Source organism: Bufo bufo, chromosome 6 (genome assembly GCF_905171765.1).
Source record: "Bufo bufo chromosome 6, aBufBuf1.1, whole genome shotgun sequence".
In the NCBI taxonomy this organism is placed as follows: domain Eukaryota; kingdom Metazoa; phylum Chordata; class Amphibia; order Anura; family Bufonidae; genus Bufo; species Bufo bufo.
This window is the reverse complement of record NC_053394.1, coordinates 212922463-212946757: the sequence shown is the minus strand read 5'-3', so window position 1 is coordinate 212946757 and position 24295 is coordinate 212922463. Positions and strand designations below refer to the sequence as shown.

The following is a 24295-nucleotide window of genomic DNA, read 5'->3' as shown; positions in this document are numbered from 1 at the left end:
ATTTTTTTCTATGAGCGCTGCCTTCTCTGCTCTGTTTACCTGCTCATCACTGCAAATGCTACGACGAGCAGGTGAACAGAACAGAGAAAGCAGCTCTCATATGAGCTCAGCCATCTCTTCAAATAGCTGATTGTCGGGGGTGCCGGAGGACCCAGGCTGATCTGATATTGATGACCTATCCTGAGGACAGGTCGTCAGTAGTAAAAAGAGGACAACCCCTTTAACAGTAGGAGTGGGGGGCATTTCAATATTTGACTTGGACAGCAGAAAAGCTAGGTGCACTAGCGCTGAGTGAGGGGGGGGGGGCAAGGTGAACACTTGCACCAGGGCCCATGAGCCTTTAGCTACGCCCCTGCAGATACCAATGACCTATCCAGAGGATATATCATCAGTAAAAAAAACTCCACTTACCCTGTATTTACATAGGCTGAGGATCAGGACAATTATTGGGGATGAGCATTCATACAAAAGTTTGTACAAGATAATTGGTCCATAAGCCAATGAGGACCTGATGAACGAGCTCATTCACTCGGTGATACATCTTTTATGTGGCAAATAAAATCATTGTTTGCCAGTGTAATCAGGTATGTGCTGCTGACAAATAAGAAAACTGCATGAGGATGAAGGAGTCCAGTATCTGTCTGCTGTGAGCCTCCCCTGGTAGTAGAATTATATCCACTATGCAAGGAAAAGGGTATTTGAAGCTTTGTGTTCCACCTCTTGTAGATACCGGTAATGTGCTAGGCCCCTGGAATCGCCCAGTGTGGTTCTTATTGAGTCCTGTTCATCCATCATCCTCAGAAGTTAAGTGTTCCGCTTGTTGTGTTTTGTATCCCCCCCCCCCCCCCCCCCCGGTTGTTTACTAGGCCTCAGCGAGATACTGGTTCCTTCACCAGGGAAGGAACGGGTGGTCTCTGCCCTGTCATTACCTTTAGAGCATCAGAGGATCACCAGGGTTTTCTAGGTTCCTGTGTATGGGTATCTCTACCATCGAGAGGTGCCCATACGGATAGGAGTTAGGGCCAGGAGCAGGGTTTTATAGGTGGTGACCCTTTTCCTTCCCTAGCGGTGAGCCTAGTGTCTTTCCCCTTCCTTCTTGTTGTCTTTTGGTGTTCTCCCCTACTACATCGGTGACAGGTATATTATCAAGTAGGAGCTTTAATAATGCTTTCTATTTAGGAAGTCATGCCTTTGTGCCTTATTAGACCACGGAGACATAATAGAGAAGGCTACATCCTTCATGATCCCAGGATCTGCTATGGTCCAGAGCTGCATTCACAATTCTGCATGCTTTAGTGCTGAAATTTACATAGATGATATACCAGTATGTTGTAGAATTACAGGCAACCTTGCTAATATGCCCTATCCTCCTAATGAGTCTTCAGGCAGATGCATAGGGGCCAAAGAGTGGAGTGCAAGCCTTCCCAGCTGTTCTTCCAGTGGGATATCCCTTTAAGCAATCCTGGCTTTATCTACAGTGTGAACTATACTTCATTTCTGACCTTTCAGACTTCCTTCCCCAACTTGTCCCCAGATGTGAAGTTAACTATTATGTATAAAAGCACAATATTAAAGGTGCAGAAGGAAGACACGAGCTAGCGCTATAGGCACTGATAGGGAGAAGGGGAGGGACCGAGGAAAAGAGGAGGAAGCCCCAGACACAGAGAGGAGGGGGCAAGGGAGGAAAGGGCTGAGGGCGAGCGGCACATCGTTATGCCAGGGGGGGACGGGTGAGAGCAAGAAGTTGTGGGGCAGCAAAGTAAGTAGAAGCAGCAGCCCCTTGTGAGAGCGGGGAGCCGCACAGAAGACGCTCCTTGTTCAGTCATGTAGCAGGACACAGAGGCTGACTGTCTGCCGGCCGGAGAAGGAGGACGCCGTTTCTTCTGCTCGCCGTTGCTGACTGGAAACAGTTTGGAGGGAGAGGAGCAGTGATCAGGTTGTGAGGTGAGGCACAGCATGCAGCCTCGCAGCCCTCCCCAGCTCAGCAATATGGCTGCTGCTGCTGCTTGCAGGCTCGGTGCAGGCAAAGGGTGCATGAGGGCAGGATTGTGCTCAGCTCCTATGCAGGCTGCAAGCTGGAGCTTCCTGCTGGGCCTATAACTCCTCCGAGAAAAGCCCACAGACTTAGACAGGAGGAGGGAGCTTCTGACGAGTCGGCTCTTCTCAGGCTTCAGGATGGAGCCCAAGCACAGGGAGTTACTCCAGCAGTGCCACCAAAACCTGGTGGAGTCCGTCAGTGATGCAGACAGCTTGCTGAACGTCCTGGAGGAGGCTGGCACCCTCACCCTCAGGGACAGGCAGGAGCTGGACAGTAGTTGTACCACTCACCAGGATAAAGTGGACCTCCTGCTCAAGATGCTACTTGTCAAGGAGAAGGACCACTTCCAAGATCTGAGGGTAGCCCTGGAGAAGACGGAGCCCCATCTACTACCCATCCTCTACTTGAACGGCTTGGGAAGTGAAGACACTGCAGGTGAGATTATCTGGCCCAGTCCCATAGGTATACTGGGCGGACTGGAGGCCTGTGACTTATGGTCTCTGTGTAGAACTGTGCACACACTGAGTCTCCCCAGCAATACAAACGTTCCTTCTTATCTGTTTGTGGAAAAGCTGGGTGCCAACCATTACGTCTGCCATTGCTGCCTCCACAGCTATGCAAGAGTCCTAAAAGGTGCTGTAATGCTGCCATATTGGTTGTCACCCAGCCTTCCCAGGCTGGATAGAACTTAAAATAACTTAAATGGGCTTTCCAGGAAAAAGTATATGTAAAACAGCTCATCAGGCTGAAAATGAAAAGAACTGGTCCGTTGTACAGCGAGGCACATTGACATATAATGGCGTCTGTCAAGGTTTGTAGTGTTTTGAAGGCTTGCTGTGCTTGCCTGAGCCCCCGGTGGTGGTGCTGAGCAGAAGTGTGAACAGAGCCTGAGCTGTTAATTTTTGATGACGCTCAGCATACTGGTAAAAACATCTGGAAATGTCACATTACAGTGGTACTGGGTCACATCTGCAGTGTATTGGTTCATGTGGCACACACAGGGGTAGAGCAAAACTGGTGTAAAGGAAAAATGGCTTAGTTGCCCATAGCAACCAGTCAGATTCCACCTTCCATTTTCAGAAGGAGCTCTGAAACATGAAAGGTGGAATCTGATTGGTTGTTATGGGCAACTAAGCCAGTTCTACTTTCCATCGGTTTTTATAAATCTCCCCCCTTGTATTCATAAAGTGCAAAGTTTTGTGATTATTGGCAATGGTTTTCCAATACTGTTCAAAGCAAAAATGGGTCAGGGGGTTGATCTCCCTATTGTTTGGTGTATTTACACTAGAGTCGATCATGTAACCCAGCAGTATTCTCAGAAGAAGAAGCAGGGAGCTGATGGATTACTCTGGGCGCCACCAACCACCAGTATTGTGCTGTAATCGGACGGGCTCCGTCTGTGTGACCATGTCAATAACGTTTGTTGGCAGTGACCAGGAAGTGCTGTGTTCCATGCTCTGATTCCTTGTCTGTGGGGCCCCCCATGTTCCTGGATATACAAAGAGGACACGTGGGGAGCAGACTGTGACACAAGTAGAAAAGTAATGGCCTATCCTCCTGACTAGGGATGGATGGGGGTCCGACACCCCCACCGGTCAGCTCGTTGCTTCAATGTAAGCACTATCCTGAGGACAGGCCGTCACTTAAACAAGGCTGGACAACCCCTTTAGGCCAGGTTCACACGTGACTGAATAGCGTTTCTGCTTGTATTCTGCAGTGAAATCCGCTGTAGATTTGAAGTCGTCTGCACAGGTTAATTTCTCTGCGCACTTTTCTTCTGCCACGTGTGATTGAGAATTGCTATAAACTCACTGGGGCACATTTGCGGCTTTCTATGCCAGTCTTCGTGTCCCCCTTGCACTGCCGTAAGGTTTGACTAATTTATGACGAAATGTGCCGCTCGTCATACATTTGGCACATCTATGGCAGTCCTGTTTCCAGGTGTAAATTTGCTGGGGCTAGGATATGCCCCCCATCCAGCCCAACTGCTGAACATGGCATTAGACTGGGCATACAATTAAATATTGTCGCATGGCTGGTTAAAAAGTGGACTTGCGATTATCTGAGTCTAAAAAATAGTCGCAAGTCCCTTAATAAATGACCCCCATTCACTTTTCGGGTACTGTACAACGCCATAATCCTACAGTTTACTTATAAAATGACATAGAGACTTAGGTTAGGGTCCTTATACGCGGACAGTTTCACACCAGAATGAGCACCGATTGGCGCTCCCTTTTACAACACCTGATTCAGATTGAATGGGGAAGGGGGGGAGCAGAGCATTATCACAACGATTGTTAACCCCCTTCCCCATACATATTGTCGGCAGTACACAGGACAATGGGGGACATTTATCAAAACCGGTGCAAAAGAAAACTGGAAAACCAATCGGATCGATTTCTCAAAGGACCTCTGAAAAATGAAAGGTGGCATCTGATAAATCTCCCGCTATCTGCTACATTTTCATTCTTGGATACAAGATCAGATTTGCTGACAAACTAGCGTTTGCTCCTTGACTATTCGGCAGGGACCAGTGATCAGAACAGAGATCTTCGGCCCATGCTTTATCCAGTGCTATAGTCCAGAGCTGTATTCACAATGCTGCAGACCTTACTGGTGCATGGTCAGGTTAGCCATCTGAAATGTTGTGTATGGCCTATACTAAATCTAGATGTTACCCCTTACCTAATAGCGGGTAAATCCCTGCTCGCATGCATTGTACTGTACTTTCTTGTGGACTCCACGTGTGAGCATGGCTTGTGCCCTCTGCATTAGAGGAGCTATGCTAAGTTCTTAGGCGTTTGTGTGTCAGCAGGCTTGTCGACGGTTTCCAGTGGCAACAAGCAGATTTATGAATTCAGCTCCTTGCTGCTATTTACCATCATTACAAGATAAGTAATCCATCGTAGGCAGTGTGTAGATTGTATACTGGAGAAATAAACCTTAGTGCCTCTGTTTTTTGTTCCTTGAATCACAAATTATTGCATTTTCTTTACATTTTTAAGCATTTTGTCATCCAGTATAAATTGAAGGCGGTCCTGTGACCAGATGATCTGTCTGGCAGTACATTTTTACAAGTTAGGCTACTTTCACACTCACGTTTTGGACGGATCCGTCATGGATCTGCAAAAACAAATCTGTTACAATAATAAAACCGCATGCATCCGTCATGAACAGATCCATTTGTGTTATCTGTAACATAGCCAAGACGGATCTGTCATGAACTCCATTGAAAGTCAATGGGGGACAGATCCGTTTCCTATTGGCAGTGAAAACTGATCCGTCCCCATTGACTTACATTGTGTGTCAGGACAGATCCGTTTGGCTCAGTTTCGTCAAGCGGACAGCAAAACGCTGCAGGCAATGTGTTGGTGCCCCCAGAGGGGAATGGAGGCAAACTGGTGCATTCTGAGCGGATCCTTTTTCCATTCAGAATGCATTAGGGCAAAACTGATCCGTTTTGGACCGCTTGTGAGAGCCCTGAAACGGATCTCGCAAACGGAAAGCCATGACGCCAGTGTGAAAGTAGACTAATGTGTGTATGGACAGCCTGCTCCAGAGATGGGCTCTAACTGTCTGATCAGTGAGGATGAGAGTTGTTGGTCTGCACTTTGATTGACATGACCAGGCAGTGAAAACATCACCATGCTGGACCCTGACCTAAAGTTAACCAGAGTGGAGAGGGAGCGGAAGTTGTGGGGAGAGCAGAGCTTCTAGGTGTAATGGCAACGCCCCCGTTGCTCCCTGGAGGCTCATTTGCATATATGCAAACTTCATTTTTCTTAGCAATGTGAGCACATATGAACATAGGACCAGCACAGATGCCTTCAGCTGCCAAGTGCACATGTAACAGGTCAGCCAGTTTCACAGGTACAAGTCTGCTGACAGATGCCCCTTAAGATTTCCCTTCACTGGAGCTAAGGGGCCTAAACCAAGCCCTGAAAAACAACCCCATAGCATTATGCCAACAAACTTTACAATTGGCACATTGCAGTCAGGCAAGTAATGTTCTCCTGGGATTTGCCAAATCCAGACTTGTCCATCAGACTACCAGATAGAGAAGCCTGGTTCATGTTTCCACTGCTATGTTGTGGCAGGCTTTACACCCGTCCATCTGACGCTTGGCATTGTGATGTAGGCTTGCATGCACCTGCTCGGCCATGGAAACCCATGCCATGAGCTGTGGGCGGACAGTTTTTGTACTGATGTTTATGGCAGAGGAGGTTTGGAGCTCTGCGGTTATGGAGTCAGCAGAGCGTTGGCGACTTTTATGTACTGTGTGCATCAGCGACCTTACTTTGTAACTCTGCACACGGGTGAATTTTCGTGTGGACTTTTTTGCGTTTCTGCACCAAAAACCGCATGTGTTATTTGTGTTTTTTGAGGTGGATTTCTGACATTAAGGCCTCTTGCACACGACCGTTGTGCTCCTGTGGCTGTATTGCAGGCCACATACGGCGGTTCTGCAACATACGGGCCACCGGCTGTGTGCATTCTGCATCACGGAATGCGGACCCATTCACTTAAATGGGTCCACAAATCCGGAGATTCAAAAAACTTGTTCCGTCTATTCTGCAAAAGATAGATCACGGACACATTCAAGGTGAATGGGTCTGGATCCGTCCCGGCCGACGCACGGACGTTGCCCATGCATTGGGGACAGCAAATTGCGGTCCCCAATGCACGGAACGGAACCACAACGTCCGTGTGCAAGAGGCCTAAGGGTAGGTTCTCATCACGTTTTTCCCATTCGTTCAACGTATACAAAAAACACATACGTTAAACGGATGCCTCAGACTGATGCCATACATTGCAATCCGTTCATCATAGAGTTACATTGTAAAAAAATAAATAAAAGTATACTCTTTTTTTTTTTTCTTTTTTACCGGACTTTTATAATTTTTTTCTTCTAACATATACGTCAAATGTGAAAAAGGGTGAAATCCACAGAAAAGACCTGCACTGAGAATTGATATGCTGTGGATTTCAAATCACACAGTGGGTCAATTTCTGTACAGGAAAAAACGTGTTCTCAGCCATAGCAACGTGCTCCTGCGCACTGGGATGTGCTGACTGACCCCCTTTTTCTTTGCAGTTTGTACTGGAGGTGTGGCTGACACCTCAGTCGTGCACTCCCGATCAGCTCGTCTGCCCCATAGGCTGATTTTAATTAGTGTGAGTATATAGCTTGGCCTGCTCTCCCTCACTCACTGGAAGCCTTTTGGCACCAGGAGTGGTGTGGAGTGGGCTCGGCATGCATGTTGGTACCTGCATTCCCTGGATTTAATGGAGGTCATTTTGGCACCAAAGATGACAAAAATCAAGGTGGGCCCAGCATGCATGTGGAACCTGCACTCCCTGAATTGTAAGGTGGCCATCATGGCACATAACAGGTAGAATTTAGTTTTGGGTTCCCGTCTTGCAGACAGGCCCAAATAATTTTGTACAAAATGCATTTGCCAAGCATCTCTAATTTACATAATAAGCGTAGCATTAGCATTAGAATACTTTTTTGTACATTATTTTGTTTGCAGAGAGCTGTTGCGTTGTATTTTTTACTTTGTGTTTTCAGCCACATGAGCGTGCACCTGCGAATTGGGATGTGCTGACTGACCCCCTTTTTTTTTTTTTCTTTGCAGTTTGTACTGAAAGACGCGCCTGAATTCTAGCTCACTGTCTGTAAGTCCTCATGCACACGACTGTATGGGTTTTGTGGTCCGCACCAGCCGTGTCGCACGGAGATATGGATGCACATAGCACATGGAGTGCTGTCCTAATTTTTTGTGTCCCCATTGAAGTGAATGGGTCCACATCTGCTCCACATTTCATGCAGATCGTATGTGGAACAGAAATATGCTTGTGTGCATGAGGCCTCGGTACTTTTACATATGCAGATAATTGGGAACGAAGCAGACGCTCCCGATCACTGTCAGATCATCATTTCCATGCATCAATCACCTCCACGGTATTGGGACAAGCGATCAGTTCTCCCCATAGAAAAGTATTGTTCCAGCGCAGCAGATCGTTGTTTAGACAGTACTGTCTGCTGCACAGGAACAGGCATTCTGAGTGTTCATCGGGTGATCACCGGAATAAGCGGTTAAACAAGCGGTCCGTGTAAAAGGACCTCTACATATACGCCTGGTGCACAAAGCCGTGACCATGTGTCTATGTCATATTACTTTGTAATTCTTACAGGGCAAACTGAAACCATCTGTACGTTTAGCAGACTGCTTACAAATGCTGTTTCTGATCTTTTTTCACACACACAGGGTAAAAATAACTCCTTAGTGAGCAGACATTTAGGAACAACAGGCGGGTCCGTGCCTCAGTGATGCCTGCATTCTTGGAAATGGAAGGAGTTAAAGACATAGTATACGTATGCAGTGCTGGTGCCAGGTCTGTCTACCGTACTGAGGAGTCACATCTCATCTCCATCTACAGTTTGGATTGATAGTCCCTTCTTGTAGCAGACGCTCTGCGTTTTAGTCTAGCTGGGAAGTGCTGACACTACAGCCTTCAGCTAATGTTTCTTTAGTGAACAAACAGAGGGGAATGTGGCGGAGCGCCAGCGTAGTGTTCTAGGGCCAGCAGGGTGCAGAGGTACCCAGCTTCCTTATGTGATGCCGTAAGGTAAGCCTCTTCAAATTCAATTTCCAGAAAGCGCATACAGTGAAACCTCTTTAAGCCCACCACCCACATTTGCACAGAAAAAAATGTCTTTGCAGGTTAAAGGTGAGCTGTCACCACATCTGAGATGTCTGTCTTGACTTTATGTTGTGCTGTTCCTCAATTATTCCTGCTGACTGTGTTACTACTGGAGATGTCCATGCACAGTATCGACACTTTTAGGGGGAATAATAGAAGCATGTCACAACATATAGTCCTAAGAATAAATCCTCTAGAATTGCTGTTACATGGAGAATACAAGTCATTACTGAAAGAGACCTGTCAAGATCTGCGATGGAGTCAGCAAACAAATACAGCACACTAATAAATGCAAATAATGATAAAGAGCCCCAAATAACGTAAGTAATGTGACACATAACCAGGGTCAGCCTAGGGCTAATAATAAACTCTTGGTACCGTACACAAGTCATCTCATCCATAATCATAGGTGTTCCCTCATTTTTCCAGTTAGATGGCCATAGTCCCCGGCATGGCTCCCATCTGATTTGTGGTCCCCGCCATGGCTTCCCTCCTCATTTTCTCCCATGGCTGGTTCAGTGCAGCATGACATGGCTTGCCCCTTACCCTTCACCTTCCTTTCTCTGTGAGGCTTGGTGGAGCTGGAAAAGCTCCTTCTATATCTTCTGCTCCAGGTACACAGTGCAAAGTGGCAGCTTCAGTCCGGTGAGGAGTCCTGACCATTCACAGAGCAATGGAAATTGAGTGTGTGTTTTTTTTTTTTTTTTTTTCAAAGGGGTTCCCATTAAAAAGTTAGCTCATAATTGTGGCCTTTGTTCAGAATAGTCGGTCTTTTGAGGAGGTGCTTCATTTAGGCTCATTGCCTAAAATCAAGCCCCTAATCATGCAGTCTGCCTTAAAGAGGACCTTTCACTAGAATAAAACATCTAAACTAACTATACAGACATGTAGAGCGGCGCCCAGGGATCCCCCTGCACTTACTGTTATACCTGGGTGCCGCTCCGTTCTCCCGGTATAGCCTCCGGTATCTTCATAGTTAGGCTCCACCCAGGGGAACCTACCGCGGTCTCCTTCTCCCATGCTGTAGCGCTGGCCAATCGCAGCGCTCAGCTCACAGCCTGGGAGAAAAAAAGCCTCTCAGGCTATGAGCTGAGCGCTGCGATTGGCCAGCGCTACAGCATGGGAGAAAGAGACGCCGGCAGGTTCCCCTGGGTGGAGCCTAACTATGAAGATACCGGAGGCTATACCGGGCGAACGGTGCGGCGCCCTGTCTGGTCTCTAAATTCCTGCCTGCAGTCCTCGCTACCTGTAAGGCTGGGTTCACACTTGAGCGTTTTACAGCGCGTTCAAACGCGCTGTAAAACGCTCAACACATGAAAACCAATGCTTCCCTATGGCCCTGGTTCTCACTTGAGCGTTTTACAGCGCGTTTGAACGCGCTGAAAAACGCCCTATGCTCAAACAAGTTCTTGAGCTTCTTTGGGGCGTTTTGACGCGCGTTTGTGGCCATAGGACACTGCAGTCAATCACACAAACGCGCGTCAAACGCGCGTTTACTATTGCAAAAAACGCTCGTCAAAAACGCGCGTTAAACGCGCATATCAAAGACGCTCAGGTCTGAACTCAGCCTAAGGGTTGTGTCCTCTCTGGTTCCTAAGGGGCCAGTGCACATCTTATTTAATCACCAGCCAGTGACTGCTTTATATAAAGGGGTTGTGTAAGAATGGTTCTGGGAATGGGTTGTGTCTCAGACCTTAACCCCATCGGACACCTTTGGGATGAACTATAATGGAGATTGCAAGCCAGGACCTCTTATCCAATATCGTTATTTGACCTTACAAATTATCTTGTGGATGAATGGGCACTTATAGATGACAGACCGCTGAAATCAACTCACCTGTCTCTTCTTAATTCTGCTGTTAGTATGGGCAGCATAAAGTTGATGACAGGTTCCCTTTAAAGCTGTTCTATCTGCAAAGAGGGGACCAGCTCCATGTCATATAAGCTCCTGTAGGTGGAATGTGTAGGTGTCCCAATACTTCTGCTCATATAGTGTGTGTGTGTGTGTGTGTGTGTGTATATATATATATTATATTATATTTTATTATAAAGAGATCGCTCTCTTAGGGGGTTGCAATCACAGACGTCTCCTGACAACAGGGTTCAAGTCCAAAAGGTGCTTTATTTGGGCACTTCAGCACCATCACACACAAACATTGAAAATAAACACCTGCCCGTCTGGGGTCTACCTAATACACGTGTTGTCTCTACTTCACCTATAGAGTGCCGTTTACACACGGAATTAGATCCGGTTTTCTCAGCCATATACAGGCCAGCAGCCTCCAGGCTGTGACCACACCAGCACCCTTGGGATGAGATGGTCCAGAAGTCCTCCCGACTCTGACCGTGCGACCCTCTTTCCGTAGGTGTCGCTGGGCCCCCCAAACTTCAGGCTTTACAAAGCCTTGTGGCTCCTCAGCCCTCCTGGCTGAGACCACGCCAAACCTCTCTGGCTCCCCACTCTTTCAACTCTCAGGGTTCCTCAGCCTTTCTCCCTGCAAGTCATAAACAGAGGGTTGTTTTATCCCTCCGTGATTACAGCAGCAGGCCTCACCTGCGATCACCTCTGGCAAAAGACAATACATGTAGTGGAAGGGTGTGGACTGGCAGATCCCACTACCAAACCTTTCCGCCAGTCCACATGAAATCCAGCCCAGAACAACATGTAGACAAAACTGTCTCGGCAAACTACACTTTGCTGAAACTACTGCAGATTTCTGGATTTCAGTTATCTCACCCAGCTGAGGTATCTGGGTGGGATATACATGCCTACCAGCACTTATACTGTACACATCACCACTATATAGTGGTTTGTAATAGTATTCATTAGGGATCGACCGATTATCGGTTTGGCCGATATTATCGGCTGATATTGAGGATTTTGAACGTTATCGGCATCTATTTTGCCGATATACCGATAACGTATGGGGAACACAGATCGCGCTGCTCTCAGCGCGTTCTGTGTTCCCTCCGCAGCACAGGGGAGAAGGAAGCAGTGTCTCCTCCCCCTGTGCTGCTGCTGCCGCTGCCGCCAATGAGGGGATAGAACATAAGAGGAGGGGAGGGGCTGTGGCCGCTGCGCCACCAATGAAGATAAGCCATTCATTCATATACAGGAGGCGGGAGCTGGCTGCAGAATCACATAGCCGGCTCCTGACCTCTATGAGCAATAGCTGCGGTCCGCGGTAGTTAACTCCTCAGGTGCCGCGGATCGCAGCTACCGCTGATAGAGGTCGGGAGCCGGCTATGTGATTCTGCAGCCAGCTCCCGCCTCCTGTATATGAATGATCGAGAGACTTATCTTCATTGGTGGCGCAGTGCGCCCCCCTAAGCCCCCCAGTATTAATCATTGGTGGCGCAGTGCGCCCCCCACCCCCATCCCGGCCAATAGTAAAAACATTGGTGGCGCAGTGCGCCCCCCCCCCCCCCACCCAGTATTAATCATTGGTGGCAGTGGCCACAGGATCCCCTCTCCCCTGCTCCTCCGATCGGAGCCCCAGCTGTGTAAGCCTGGGGCTCCGATCGGTTACCATGGCAGCCAGGACGCTATTGAAGCCCTGGCTGCCATGTTCAGCTCCATGCTGCTGTGTGCACTATGCACAGAGCAGCAGGGACAGTGTGAGATCCTATTCACCCTGATAGAGATCTATCAGGGTGAATAGGACAAAGGTTCTAGTCCCTAAGGGCTCTTTCACACCTGCGTTATTGTCTTCCGGCATAGAGTTCCGTCGTCGGGGCTCTATGCCGGAAGAATCCTGATCAGGATTATCCTAATGCATTCTGAATGGAGAGTAATCCGTTCAGGATGCATCAGGATGTCTTCAGTTCCGGTACGGAACGTTTGTTGGCCGGAGAAAATACCGCAGCATGCTGCGCTTTTTGCTCCGGCCAAAAATCCGGAACACTTGCCGCAAGGCCGGATCCGGAATTAATGCCCATTGGAAGGCATTGATCCGGATCCGGCCTTAAGCTAAACGTCGTTTCGGCGCATTGCCGGAGCCGACATTTAGCTTTTTCAGAGTGGTTACCATGGCTGCCGGGACGCTAAAGTCCTGACAGCCATGGTAAGTGTAGCGGGGAGCGGGGGAGCAGTATACTTACCGTCCGTGCGGCTCCCCGGGCGCTCCAGAGTGACGTCAGGGCGCCCCAAGCGCATGGATCATGTGATCACATGGATCACGTCATCCATGCGCATGGGGCGCTCTGACGTCATTCTGGAGCGCCCGGGGAGCCGCACGGACTGTAAGTATACCGCTCCCCCGCTCCCCGCTCCTACTATGGCAACCAGGACTTTAATAGCGTCCTGGGTGCCATAGTAACACTGAAAGCATTTGGAAGACGGTTCCGTCTTCAAATGCTTTCAGTACACTTGCGTTTTTCCGGATCCGGAGTGTAATTCCGGCAAGTGGAGTACACGCCGGATCCGGACAACGCAAGTGTGAAAGAGGCCTTAGGGGGTTAAAAGTTAGTAACAAAAAAAAACACAAAAATATTAAGTATAAATGAAAAAGATTTATAAAAAAAAAAAAAATACACATTAACAATAAACAAAAAAAATACACATTAACAATAAACATATTAATTTTCAGCAGATTTGTGTAGGAATTTTTTTTTTTCTCAAAAATGAAAATTCCCAGAATATCGGTATAAATTATCGGCTATCGGCCTGAAAGTTCACAAATTATCGGTATCGGCCCTAAAAAATCAATATCGGTCGATCCCTAGTATTCATACCCCTTGAACTTTTCCAAAATGTATTTTATTGGGATTTTATGTGATAGACCAACACAAAGTAGCAATTGTATGTGAAGTGAAAAGAAAATAATACATGGTTTTCAAAAATTTTAATAAATTAAAAATCGGAAAAGTGTGGAGTGCATTTGTATTTAGCCCCCTGTACTCTGATGCTCGCAAATAAAATCCAGTGTGACCAGTTGCCTTCAGTAGTCACCTAATTAGTAATTAGTCCACCTATGTGTAATTTATTCTCAGCATAACTACATCTGTTCTGTGAAGGCCTCAGAGGTTTGTTAGTCAACAGTAGTGATCAAACAGCATAATGAAAACCATGGAATACACCAGACAGGTCAGGGAAAGCAGGGTTAGGTTATAAAATGATATCCGAAACTCTAAACATCTCACCTAGCAGTGTTCAATCCATCTTAAGAAAATGTAAGGAGTAGGGCACAACTGTAAATCTACCAAGACATGGCTGTCCACCTAAACCGACAGCCCAGGCAAGGAGAGAACTAATTAGAGAAGTAGCCAAGAGGCCCATGGTCACTGGAGGAGCTGCAGAGGTCCACGGCTCAGGTATTAGAATCTGTCCACAGGAAAGCTATTAGTCGTGTACTCCCCAAACCTGGTCATTTTTGAAAGCAAGCCAAAAGAAGTCACATTTGCAGTTTGCCACAAGCCACAGCAAACGTGGAAGAAGGTGCTCTGATCAGATGAGACCAAAGTTGTCCTTTTTGGCCTAAATGCAAAACACTGTGTGCTGGAAAACTAACACTGTACATCACCCTCAACACACCATCCCCACCGTCAAAATTGGTGGTGGCAGCATCATGCTGTGGGGATGCCTTTCTTCAGAAGGGACAAGGAAGCTGGTCAGAATTGATGGTAAGATGGATGGAGCTAAATACAGGGAAATCCTGGAGGAAAACCTGTTAGAGGCTGCAAAAGACTTGAGACTGAGGCAGAGGTTCACCTTGCAGCAGGACAACGACCCTAAACATACAGCCAAAGCTACAATGGAATGGTTTAGATAAAAGCATTTTGAAAACCATGTACCATTTGCTTTTCACTTCATATATACTTGCTACTTTGTATTGGTCTATCACATAGAATCTCTATAAAATACTTTTGTGGGTGTAACATAAAAAAATGTGGAAAAGTTCAAGGGGCACTATATATATATGACAATGAAAGTCCGCAGCACTCCGTCAAAGATAAAATGTGCTCTTTATTCACACATCAAGTGACAACATTTCGGTTCTCACAGAACCTTTCTCAAGTCACCTGACTTGAGAAAGGTTCTGTGAGAGAACCGAAACGTTGTCACTTGATGTGTGAATAAAGAGCACATTTTATCTTTGAAGGATTGCTGCGGACTTTCATTGTCTGTCTTCCGTCCTGAATCGAGGGATCACCGCGGGCACCCTATACCGCAAAAGTTTTAAAGGGAGTGCTGCCAGACCTTTTCCATGGATATGGATATATATATATGTGTGTGTGTGTTATAGATAAAATATATACATACACAGATGTAGTCGAGCTAATCTTGACTCTAATTTAAAAAAAAGTCATTGAAATCCACTAAAATGTTTTCTTGCCATTCTTTACTTAACGCATTAATTATCAAGTTTAGCTCTGCTACATCTGTATGTTTGTAAATTCACTTGATTGGACGTGATTTGGAAAGATACACCCTTGTCTATATAAAGGGAACCTGTCACCGGGATTTTGGGTATAGAGCTGAGGACATGGGTTGCTAGATGGCGACTAGCACATCCGCAATACCCAGTTCCCATAGCTCTGTGTGCCTTTATTGTGTATAAAAACCGATTTGATACATATGCAAATTAACCTGAGATGAGTCAGAGCTGGAAAATATGACTCTTCTCTGGTCACACAAGTAAGATATGACTCTTTTATGTTAATTTGCATATGTATCAAATCAGTTTTTTTACACAATAAAAGCACACAGAGCTATGGGGAATGGGTATTGCGGATGTGCTAGTGGCCATCTAGCAACCCATGTCCTCAGCTCTATACCCAAAATCCCGGAGACAGGTTCCCTTATATAAGGTCTCACAAATGACAATGCAAACACCATGTGTCACGATCACTGTGGGGGAAACTTCCACACTGAACACAGGATGGAAGGGGAACAGTAACTGGGCCTGGAAACTAGGGAAGGAACAGGACATCTCCTAAACAACCCTGATCCGGGCCCTAACTACCTATTAATATGAATAGACCTTTAAGGTAGGAATATTCATAAGGATACCTAGGCCCTTTATTCCCTATAAGGCCCTGGAATAAGGTTAGGACCAGAGACAACCCATTCCTCCCCAGATGGACGAAAAAAAGTCCGTGTCTCAGACCCAGATACAAACAACAGGGAATATAACAAATACAAACAAACGCGACACTAAATTTAAGTAGAGATGGAAGAGCAGGAACACCAGAAACAACCTCACACCAGCTCAGCCAAACCAAAATGAAAGCTATCTACAGCATAGTCAGAAGGGTGGGGTCAGACTATAAAGGATAGAAGTGATGACCACTGAGCAACAGCTGAGAAAAGGGAAGTGGTCATTAACCCTATCAACACTGAATCAAGAAGAAATCAAGGAGGCTGCTAGATTTCTCCACGCTCAGCCAGTCTCCTTGATCTCCTGACATCAGTCATCTGACGGATAGTGACAACATGATGAAGAAAGAATAGACTGTAGAGCTTAGGCCTCTTTCACACTTGGGTTGTCCGGATCCGGCGTGTACTCCACTTGCCGGAATTACACGCCGGATCCGGAAAAACGCAAGTGTACTGAAAGCATTTGAAGACGGATCCGTCTTCAAAATGCGTTCAGTGTTACTATGGCAGCCAGGACGCTATTAAAGTCCTGGTTGCCATAGTAGGAGCGGGAAGCGGTATACTTACAGTCCGCGTGGCTCCCGGGGCGCTCCAGAATGATGTCAGAGCGCCCCATGCGCATGGATGACGTGCCATGCGATCACGTGATCCATGCGCTTGGGGCGCCCTGATGTCACTCTGGAGCGCCCCGGAAGCCGCACGGACGGTAAGTATGCTACTCCCCCGCTCCCCCCGCTACACTTTACCATGGCTGCCAGGACTTTAGCGTCCCGGCAGCCATGGTAACCATTCAGAAAAAGCTAAACGTCGGATCCGGCAATGCGCCGAAACGACGTTTAGCTTAAGGCCGGATCCGGATCAATGCCTTTCAATGGGCATTAATTCCGGATCTGGCCTTGTGGCAAGTCTTCAGGATTTTTGGCCGGAGCAAAAAGCGCAGCATGCTGCGGTATTTTCTCCGGCCAAAAAATGTTCCGTTCCGGAACTGAAGACATCCTGATGCATCCTGAACGGATTTCACTCCATTCAGAATGCATTAGGATAAAACTGATCAGGATTCTTCCGGCATAGAGCCCCGACGACGGAACTCTATGCCGGAAGAAAAGAACGCAGGTGTGAAAGAGCCCTAAGGCTACAATAACACAAACTTATTTTGTTTCCGTGTCTATTCCTTTTTTTTGCGGATTGGATGAGGACCCATCCATTTCAATGGGTCCGCATAAAATGCGGACAGCACACTGTGTGCTGTCCGCATCTGTATGTCCATTCCGTAGCCCCGCAGAAAATATAGAGCATGTCCTATTCTTGTCCGTTTTGCGGACAAGGATAAGCATTGTTACAATGGATCCGCAAAAAAAAATAAAAAATGCAACACTGATGTCACACAGACGTCATCCGTATTTTTTGCGGTCCGCAAAATATATACGGTTGTGTGAATGTAGCCTTAGACACAGGATTGTGTGGAGGCACAGATCTGAAGAATAGTACAAAAGTTTCTGCTGCACTGAAAGTCCCTAAGAGCAGAGTGGCCTCCATAATTCTTAAATGGAAGAAGCTTGGAACAAGCAGGACGTTTTCTAGAGAGAGCCACCCCACCAAACTAAGTAATTGGGAGAGAAAGGCCTTGGTAAGAGAGGTGACCAATTACCCACTGGTCACTCTGGCTGAACTACAAAGAGCTGGAGATGGAACAATTGTCCAGAAGGTCAACCATCACGGACTCTCAGACTGTGAGAAACAAGATTCTCTGGTCTAATGAAACCAAAATTGAACTTTTTGATTTCAATTCTAAGCATCATTTTTGGAGGAAACTAAGCACTCCTCATCACCTGCCCAATACATCCTACAGACAAGCATGCTGGTGGCATGAGTGGCCCAGGCAGAGCCCTGACTTGAACCCAATCAAACATCTCTGGAGAGACCTAAAAATAGCTGTTGGACCAATCCCATACAGAGGAATTACGTACATACTTTTAGCCAGATTTAAAGGGTTTCTGTCACCAGAATTAACCCTATTAAACTAGCTGACATTAGCGATGTGCTAATGTCAGCTGAACCTAACTAGTCTATTCCTACTTTTATCTATGCCCCTGTTACTCCAGAAATATAACTTTTATAATATGCTAATTATCCTCCTAGGAGCAGGGGAGGGGGGGGCATTGCCACTGCTCCTAGAGGCTCCATTCTCCCACCCCTGGCCACACCCTGCTACACTAGATTGGCAGGGCCAGGCAGCATTCACCTACAACTGCCGGCCCTATGCGCTGGGGAAATCTCGCACCGTTCAGTATTCGGCGCAGGCCCAGTGAGGCAGCCAGCGAGCACCCTTCACTCACTGAAACCTGCGCCGAATACTGAACGGGACGGCGCAGGCGCGAGATTTACACGGCAGACAGGGCCGGCAGTAGGAGACTAACGCTGCCTGGACCTGTCAATCTAGTGTAGCAATGCGTGGCCAGGGGTGGGAGAACGGAGCCTTTAGGAGCGGGGGCAATGCCCCCCCCCCCTGCTCCTAGAGGCTAATTAGCATATTTTAAAAGTTATATTTCTGGAGTAACGGGGGCATAGATAAAAGTAGGAATAGACTAGTTAGGTACACCTGACATTAGCACATCACATTTTTTAGGCTCCTAAAAAAACTGATCCGTCACCACTGACTTGCAATGTTTTCAGTGCTCCATTTTTTTGCTACTAGAACTCGAAGACATCCTGATGCTTCTTGGAACGGATCTCTTTCGATTCAGAATGCATAAGGACTAAACAACAAAAATTTTTCCTGGTATTGAGATCCTCCGCTGGATCTCAGTACCTGTAAACAACAGCGTAAATGTGAAAGTAGCATAAAGAGGAGAGCCGTTGCTCCTAGCACTTTACCAAGAACAGTGGTGTCCATTGGATAGCGGCTGGGATTGGTATTGATAGCTTGAATGGGACTGAGCTTCACCTAGGTCATGTGACTGAGGAACGGAACATCACTGGCCTAGGAAGAAGTTGTTGGTCTCCTTTTCAAACAGCTGATCGGCAGGGGTTCCAGGTTTCGGACCCCCACTGATCAGATATTGATGACCTGTCCTGAGGATAGGTCATCAATTTTAAATACCTTTCAAAGGTGTTTTCCCATCTTGCTAATTCGTCCTCACTTGCAGCCAGCATTGCTGTTCACTTCCTGGATTCATGCTTCTAAGGCTGGGCGGGCTTAGGCAGTTTGAGTGAAGCCCTGCCACGCCTCTTTCTGACATCACACTCCTTGCATGCTTGTTCATGTGTCTCCTAAGGCCACCGCTTCTCTCCCGAATCCCTGGGCCGCGCTGGCACACAAGACCAGCCGGCCGGCCGCTCATTGCAGTCCTGAGAGCTCACACTGCTGCGCATGCGCAAAGCTTATTTCTTTAGTGCCATGTCTCATACAGAGCCGCGCTGCATACAGGGCATGCACGGCTCTGTATGAGACGCGGCACTGAAGAAATAAGCCTTGCGCATTCGCGGCAGTGTGCGCGTTCAGGACTGCAATGAGCGGCCGGCTTGGTGAAAATAAAGTGTCTTCTGCGCAAGCGCGGCCCATGAATTCGGGAGGTGAGTGGTGGCCGTATCTATGGGATACCATATGACAACAATGAGGAAGGAGGGAAAGAATTTTATCAAGAAGGGTGGGAATTTGCTAATACAATATATTTACAAAAATGATCACTGGCACATCATTAACAGATTAAACAGTGATCATTGTGATGGGAATACCCCTTTAAAACTACTTTAACAGGGTATTCTAGTGTTTATTTTTTAACTTATTTGCTTATATGATAATGAATTCGAGAATTTTCAGCCCCATAGAAATGTATGGGTCCGCAATTCCGTTCCGCATAATGCGGAATGGAATTGCGGATGTGTGAATGGAGCCTAATTCACCCAATGTCAGCTCTTTAGCTCAGCTGACATTGGGTGAATAAAACTTCGATTTTTGGGAATGCTGCCTTCTCCTTGTACATGAATAGCTAACTGATTGCCAGAGATCACGTGACAAGCGTTAGGGTCACGTGACTGAAACCATCTTTAGTCCTATCCAGCTCTCCTACGAATGCATTTTCTAAAAAATGAGAGAGAGGCTGTTGTGCCAATATAATGAGTGTGAGCAAAATTTTTAATACATTTATATTAGAAAATTGTATAACCGCCTATTCTCTGAACAGATGTGACATAAAATTTCTTATCTGAAAAATGGAGCACAGCACGTATATTTCTCAAGTACACATAGCACTAAAATGGTTTACTTAATATTTTATAATCTCCAGTGCAGTGATATATTCTGCAATCATTCAAATTGAGTTTACATCCTATTTATAATCCTCTTACTACTGAGCTTTTACAGAGCCTTCATTTCTATGCAGTTTTATTGTCCTCAGTCTTTTCCTCTGCTTCTACCCCTTTTAACTGTCCTAATTATTAAAAGCATAACTCCCCAAATGTTGCAATAAAATGATTTCTAGATGCTTTAAATCAGGGCTTGACAAATCTCAGACGCCAGGTCGCAATGGCGATCAGGAATTTTGTCCTGGCGCCTGGGTATTTGCCCTCACATGGCTGCCCCCCAGTAATCCGGGGCGCTCCCGGCACTCCACCGCCTCTACGTGAACTTCTCGGACAGTCTGGCAGGGAAGGAGTTACCCGGATCCACCCCGCCTGTTCACTGGATGCTACTCGTGGCTAGAGACATCAGCTTCTCTAGTGGGCGTTCCTTCTCCCTGGCTGTAGCGCTGTCCAATCGCAGTGCAGCGCAGGGAGAAGGAACGCCCAGGAGAGAAGCTGATTTCTCCTCCCATTGCTCTGATAGTAATTAGCATATGGAGCAGGAGCCAGTAATGGGGCACGGCGGGGGCGAACGGAGCGGCGCCCAGGAATAATAAGAAGTGCTGGGACATCTCTGGGCGCCGCTCTGTGTAGCCTGCTACTTAAAGTCCGGACCCATATAAGGTCGTCTTTAACACATAATACAGGAGGCAGGTGCTGGCAGCAGAATCGCATAGCCGGCACCCTGCCTCTGACAGAGGGGTTAACTGCAGCTGATCTGCTGCCAGTACCCGCCTCCTGTATTAAGGGTTAATTATCATTGGTGGCTCAGTGTTCCCCCCCCCCCCCCATTAAAATCATTGGTGGCACAGTGTGCCCGCCCCTCTCAACCCCCCAGTATTAAAATAATTGGTGGCAGTGGCCACCGGGTCCCCTCCGCTCCTCTTCATTGGGGGCAGTGGCAGCTTCTGATCGGAGCACCAGCTGTGTAATCCTGGGGCTCCGATCAGTTACCATGGCAGCCAGGACGCTACTGAAGTCCTGGTGTCACATCTGTGACAGGTCTCAGAAGGTCTGAAAGATTATCTACGCATTAGTGATCTAAAAGCCTCTTTTGGTTTCACTTTGTCTGTGTGTTGCTGGTATGTCCACACCTCCTGTTCAGGTGTGGATCATGTGACTTTTACCTCGCTCTATTTAGTCTGACTTTACCCATCACTCGTTGCTTGGGATAGCTTCATTTGGTTTTGGAAGAGCTGGAGTGTGGTTCGTGTTGGAGTCCTGTTCATCCATCATCCTCAGAAGTTAAGTGTTCCGCTTGTTGTGTTTTGTATTTCTTCCCCCCCCCCCCCGGTTGTTTACTAGGCCTCAGTGCCTCAGTGAGATGCTAGTTCCTTTGCCAGGGAAGGAACGGGTGGTCTCTGCCCTGTCATTATCTTTAGGGCATCTGAGGGTCACCAGGGTTTTCTAGGTTCCTGTGTATGGGTATCTCTACCATCAAGAGGTGCCCATACAGATAGGAGTTAGGGCCAGGAGCAGGGTTTTGTAGGTGGTGACCCTTTTCCTTCCCTAGCGGTGAGGCCTAGTGTCTTTCCTCTTCCTTCTTGTTGTCTTTTGGTGTTCTCCCCTACTACATCCGTGACATTATCCCAAGCCAATACCGCCATTTTTGTTCTGATCTGCGCAGCTATGGATATTATGTCTGCACTGGTCGAACAGCTGCAGAATCTGACTTTGGAGGTAGCAGACCTCCGCGCGACGGTCTTGCAGATTCAGAGAGTCCACAGGCTGCTGGTTCCGGTAGTGGGTCCCAGGCCTGTCCTGAACCGAAGGTGGCTCTCCCGGATAGGTTTTCCGGGGGTAGTGACAATTTCCTCCGGTTCAGGGAGTCATGTAAGTTATACTTTAAGCTGCGTCCATAATGTCATTGTGTGGGTATGATTATTTCATTGCTTAAAGAGGATGCCTATTCTTGGGCTTTTTCTCTGCCGATCAGATCACCGTCCCTCCGGTCGGTAGATACATTTTTTAGAGCCTTGGTTCTCATCTACGATGACCCGGATCGGATCTCTCAGGCCGAGACCAAGTTACGGAGTTTGCAGCAGGGAGAACGTTCCGCGGAGACCTATTGCTCTGAATTTAGGAGATGGGCTACCGATACTGAGTAGAACGATCCTGCTCTCTGTAGCCAATTCTGTCAGGGTCTCTCTAAGAGACTGCAGGACGCGTTGGCTTTTCATGAAAATCCTGTGTCATTGGCAGCAGCTATGTCCTTTGCTGTACGTCTAGATAGACGCCTGAGGGAGAGATATAGGGGTCCTCACCTTCAGGACGTACTGTCCAAAAAGGGTACTGCTTCCTTTGACACTTATGGTGGAGAGACACTGGTAGTTGCGCCTTGTGATGAGCCTATGCAGTTAGGAGGAGCTACTCCTGGCAAAAGCTTGGGTCATGTGAAAGGAGTCTGCTTTTATTGTTGCAAGAAGGGACATTTTGTGAATATTTGTCCGTACTTGCAGCATCAAGGTGTAAACAAAAAGGGAAAAACATTTAATCCTCAAATTTCTATTGGTGGTGTGGATGGGGAGCAAGAAAACCTACTTTTGTCTTTTACTGGTAGTACCCGTTTTCTCCTGTCTGGCGAGGTGGCGCTAGAGTCCAAAACTGTGAAAATTGAAGCATTTATCAACAGTGGGGTGGGAGTTAACTTGATTGATGGACAGTTTGTATGCATTAGAGAAAAGTATTTCTGTCTTTGCAATTGACTCAGCACCTCTTACCCAAAAATGCCTGTCGAAGGTAATGAATGACATTCATTTAAGGCTACTTTCACACTAGCGTTCGGGGCTCCGCTTGTGAGCTCCGTTTGAAGGCTCTCACAAGCGGCCCCGAACGGATCCGTCCAGCCCTAATGCATTCTGAGTGGATGCGGATCCGCTAAGAATGCATCAGTCTGGCACTGTTTGTCCTCCGCTCAGCAGGCGGACACCTGAACGCTGCGTTCGGGTGTCCGCCTGGCCGTGCGGAGGGAAACGGATCCGTCCAGACTTACAATGTAAGTCAATAGGGACGGATCCGTTTGAAGTTGACACAATATGGCTCAATCTTCAAACTGATCCGTCCCCCATTGACTTTCAATGTAAAGTCAAAACGGATCAGTTTGCATTATCATGAACAAAAAAAAAAAAATTTTTTTTTTTTTTTTTTTTTTTTTTGTTCATGGTAATGTGAACGGATCTAAGCGTTTGCATTATAGGTGCGGATCCGTCTGTGCAGATACCAGACGGATCCGCACCAAACGCAGGTGTGAAAGTAGCCTAAGAGTGGGTGATTTGCATCAGGAATCTATCTCCTGTTATGTATTGGAGGGTCTGCCTGCTCCGTTGGTGTTGGGCTTACCATGGTTAAGCAAACATAACCCTAACATCGACTGGCAAGCGAGACAGATTCTCGATTTGGAGTGATTTTTGCATGGACAACTGTCTTAAATCATCATTCTCTATTGTTACCACTAAAACTGTACCCTCGTTCATTTCAGAATTTTCTGATGTTTTCTCTAAGAATGGTAATCAGGAGTTGCCTCCGCACCGGGAGTATGACTGTCCCGTCAATCTTATTGCCGGAGCTAAATTGCCCAAATCTCGGTTGTATAATCTTTCGGAACCCGAAAGAAAGGCTATGCGAGAGTATATTACCGAGAGTTTGGCAAAGGAACATATTAGACCATCCAAGTCCCCAGTGGCTGCTGGGTTTTTGTTTGTAAAGAAAAAAGATGGTACCCTGAGACCATGTCTGGACTTCTGTGAGCTCAATCGTATTACCGCCCGTGATCTTTACCCCCTTCCTTTGATTGATTTGTTTAGTCAGATTGTTGGTGCCAAGGTGTTTCTAAATTGGATCTGAGGGGGGCATATAATCTGGTAAGGATCAAGGAGGGGGATGAGTGGAAGACCGCATTTAATACCCCTGAGGGTCATTTTGAAAACCTAGTCATGTCCTTTGGATTAACCAATGCTCCTGCGGTTTTTCAACACTTTGTCAATGACCTCTTTCATCATCTGGTGGGGAGGTTTGTCGTTGTATACCTTGATGACATACTAATTTATTCGCCTAATATGGAGACTCATCAGGATCATGTGAGACAGGTGTTACAGATCCTAAGAGAGAAT

At 47.0% G+C, this 24295-nt stretch overlaps 1 protein-coding gene across 5 annotated transcripts in view; it reads left to right on the top strand.

The window, feature by feature from the left end:
• The first annotated feature begins 1678 nt into the window (after positions 1-1678).
• The window catches only part of DLG5 (discs large MAGUK scaffold protein 5), a 233215-nt gene continuing 210598 nt past the window's right edge, over positions 1679-24295 (top strand). For all 5 annotated transcript variants that reach the window (XM_040438900.1, XM_040438901.1, XM_040438897.1 and 2 more), the window contains exon 1: positions 1679-2473. In XM_040438900.1, coding sequence (XP_040294834.1) covers positions 2176-2473 — 298 coding nt within the window. In that variant the 5' untranslated portion in view covers positions 1679-2175. The remainder of the gene's footprint in view (positions 2474-24295) is intronic.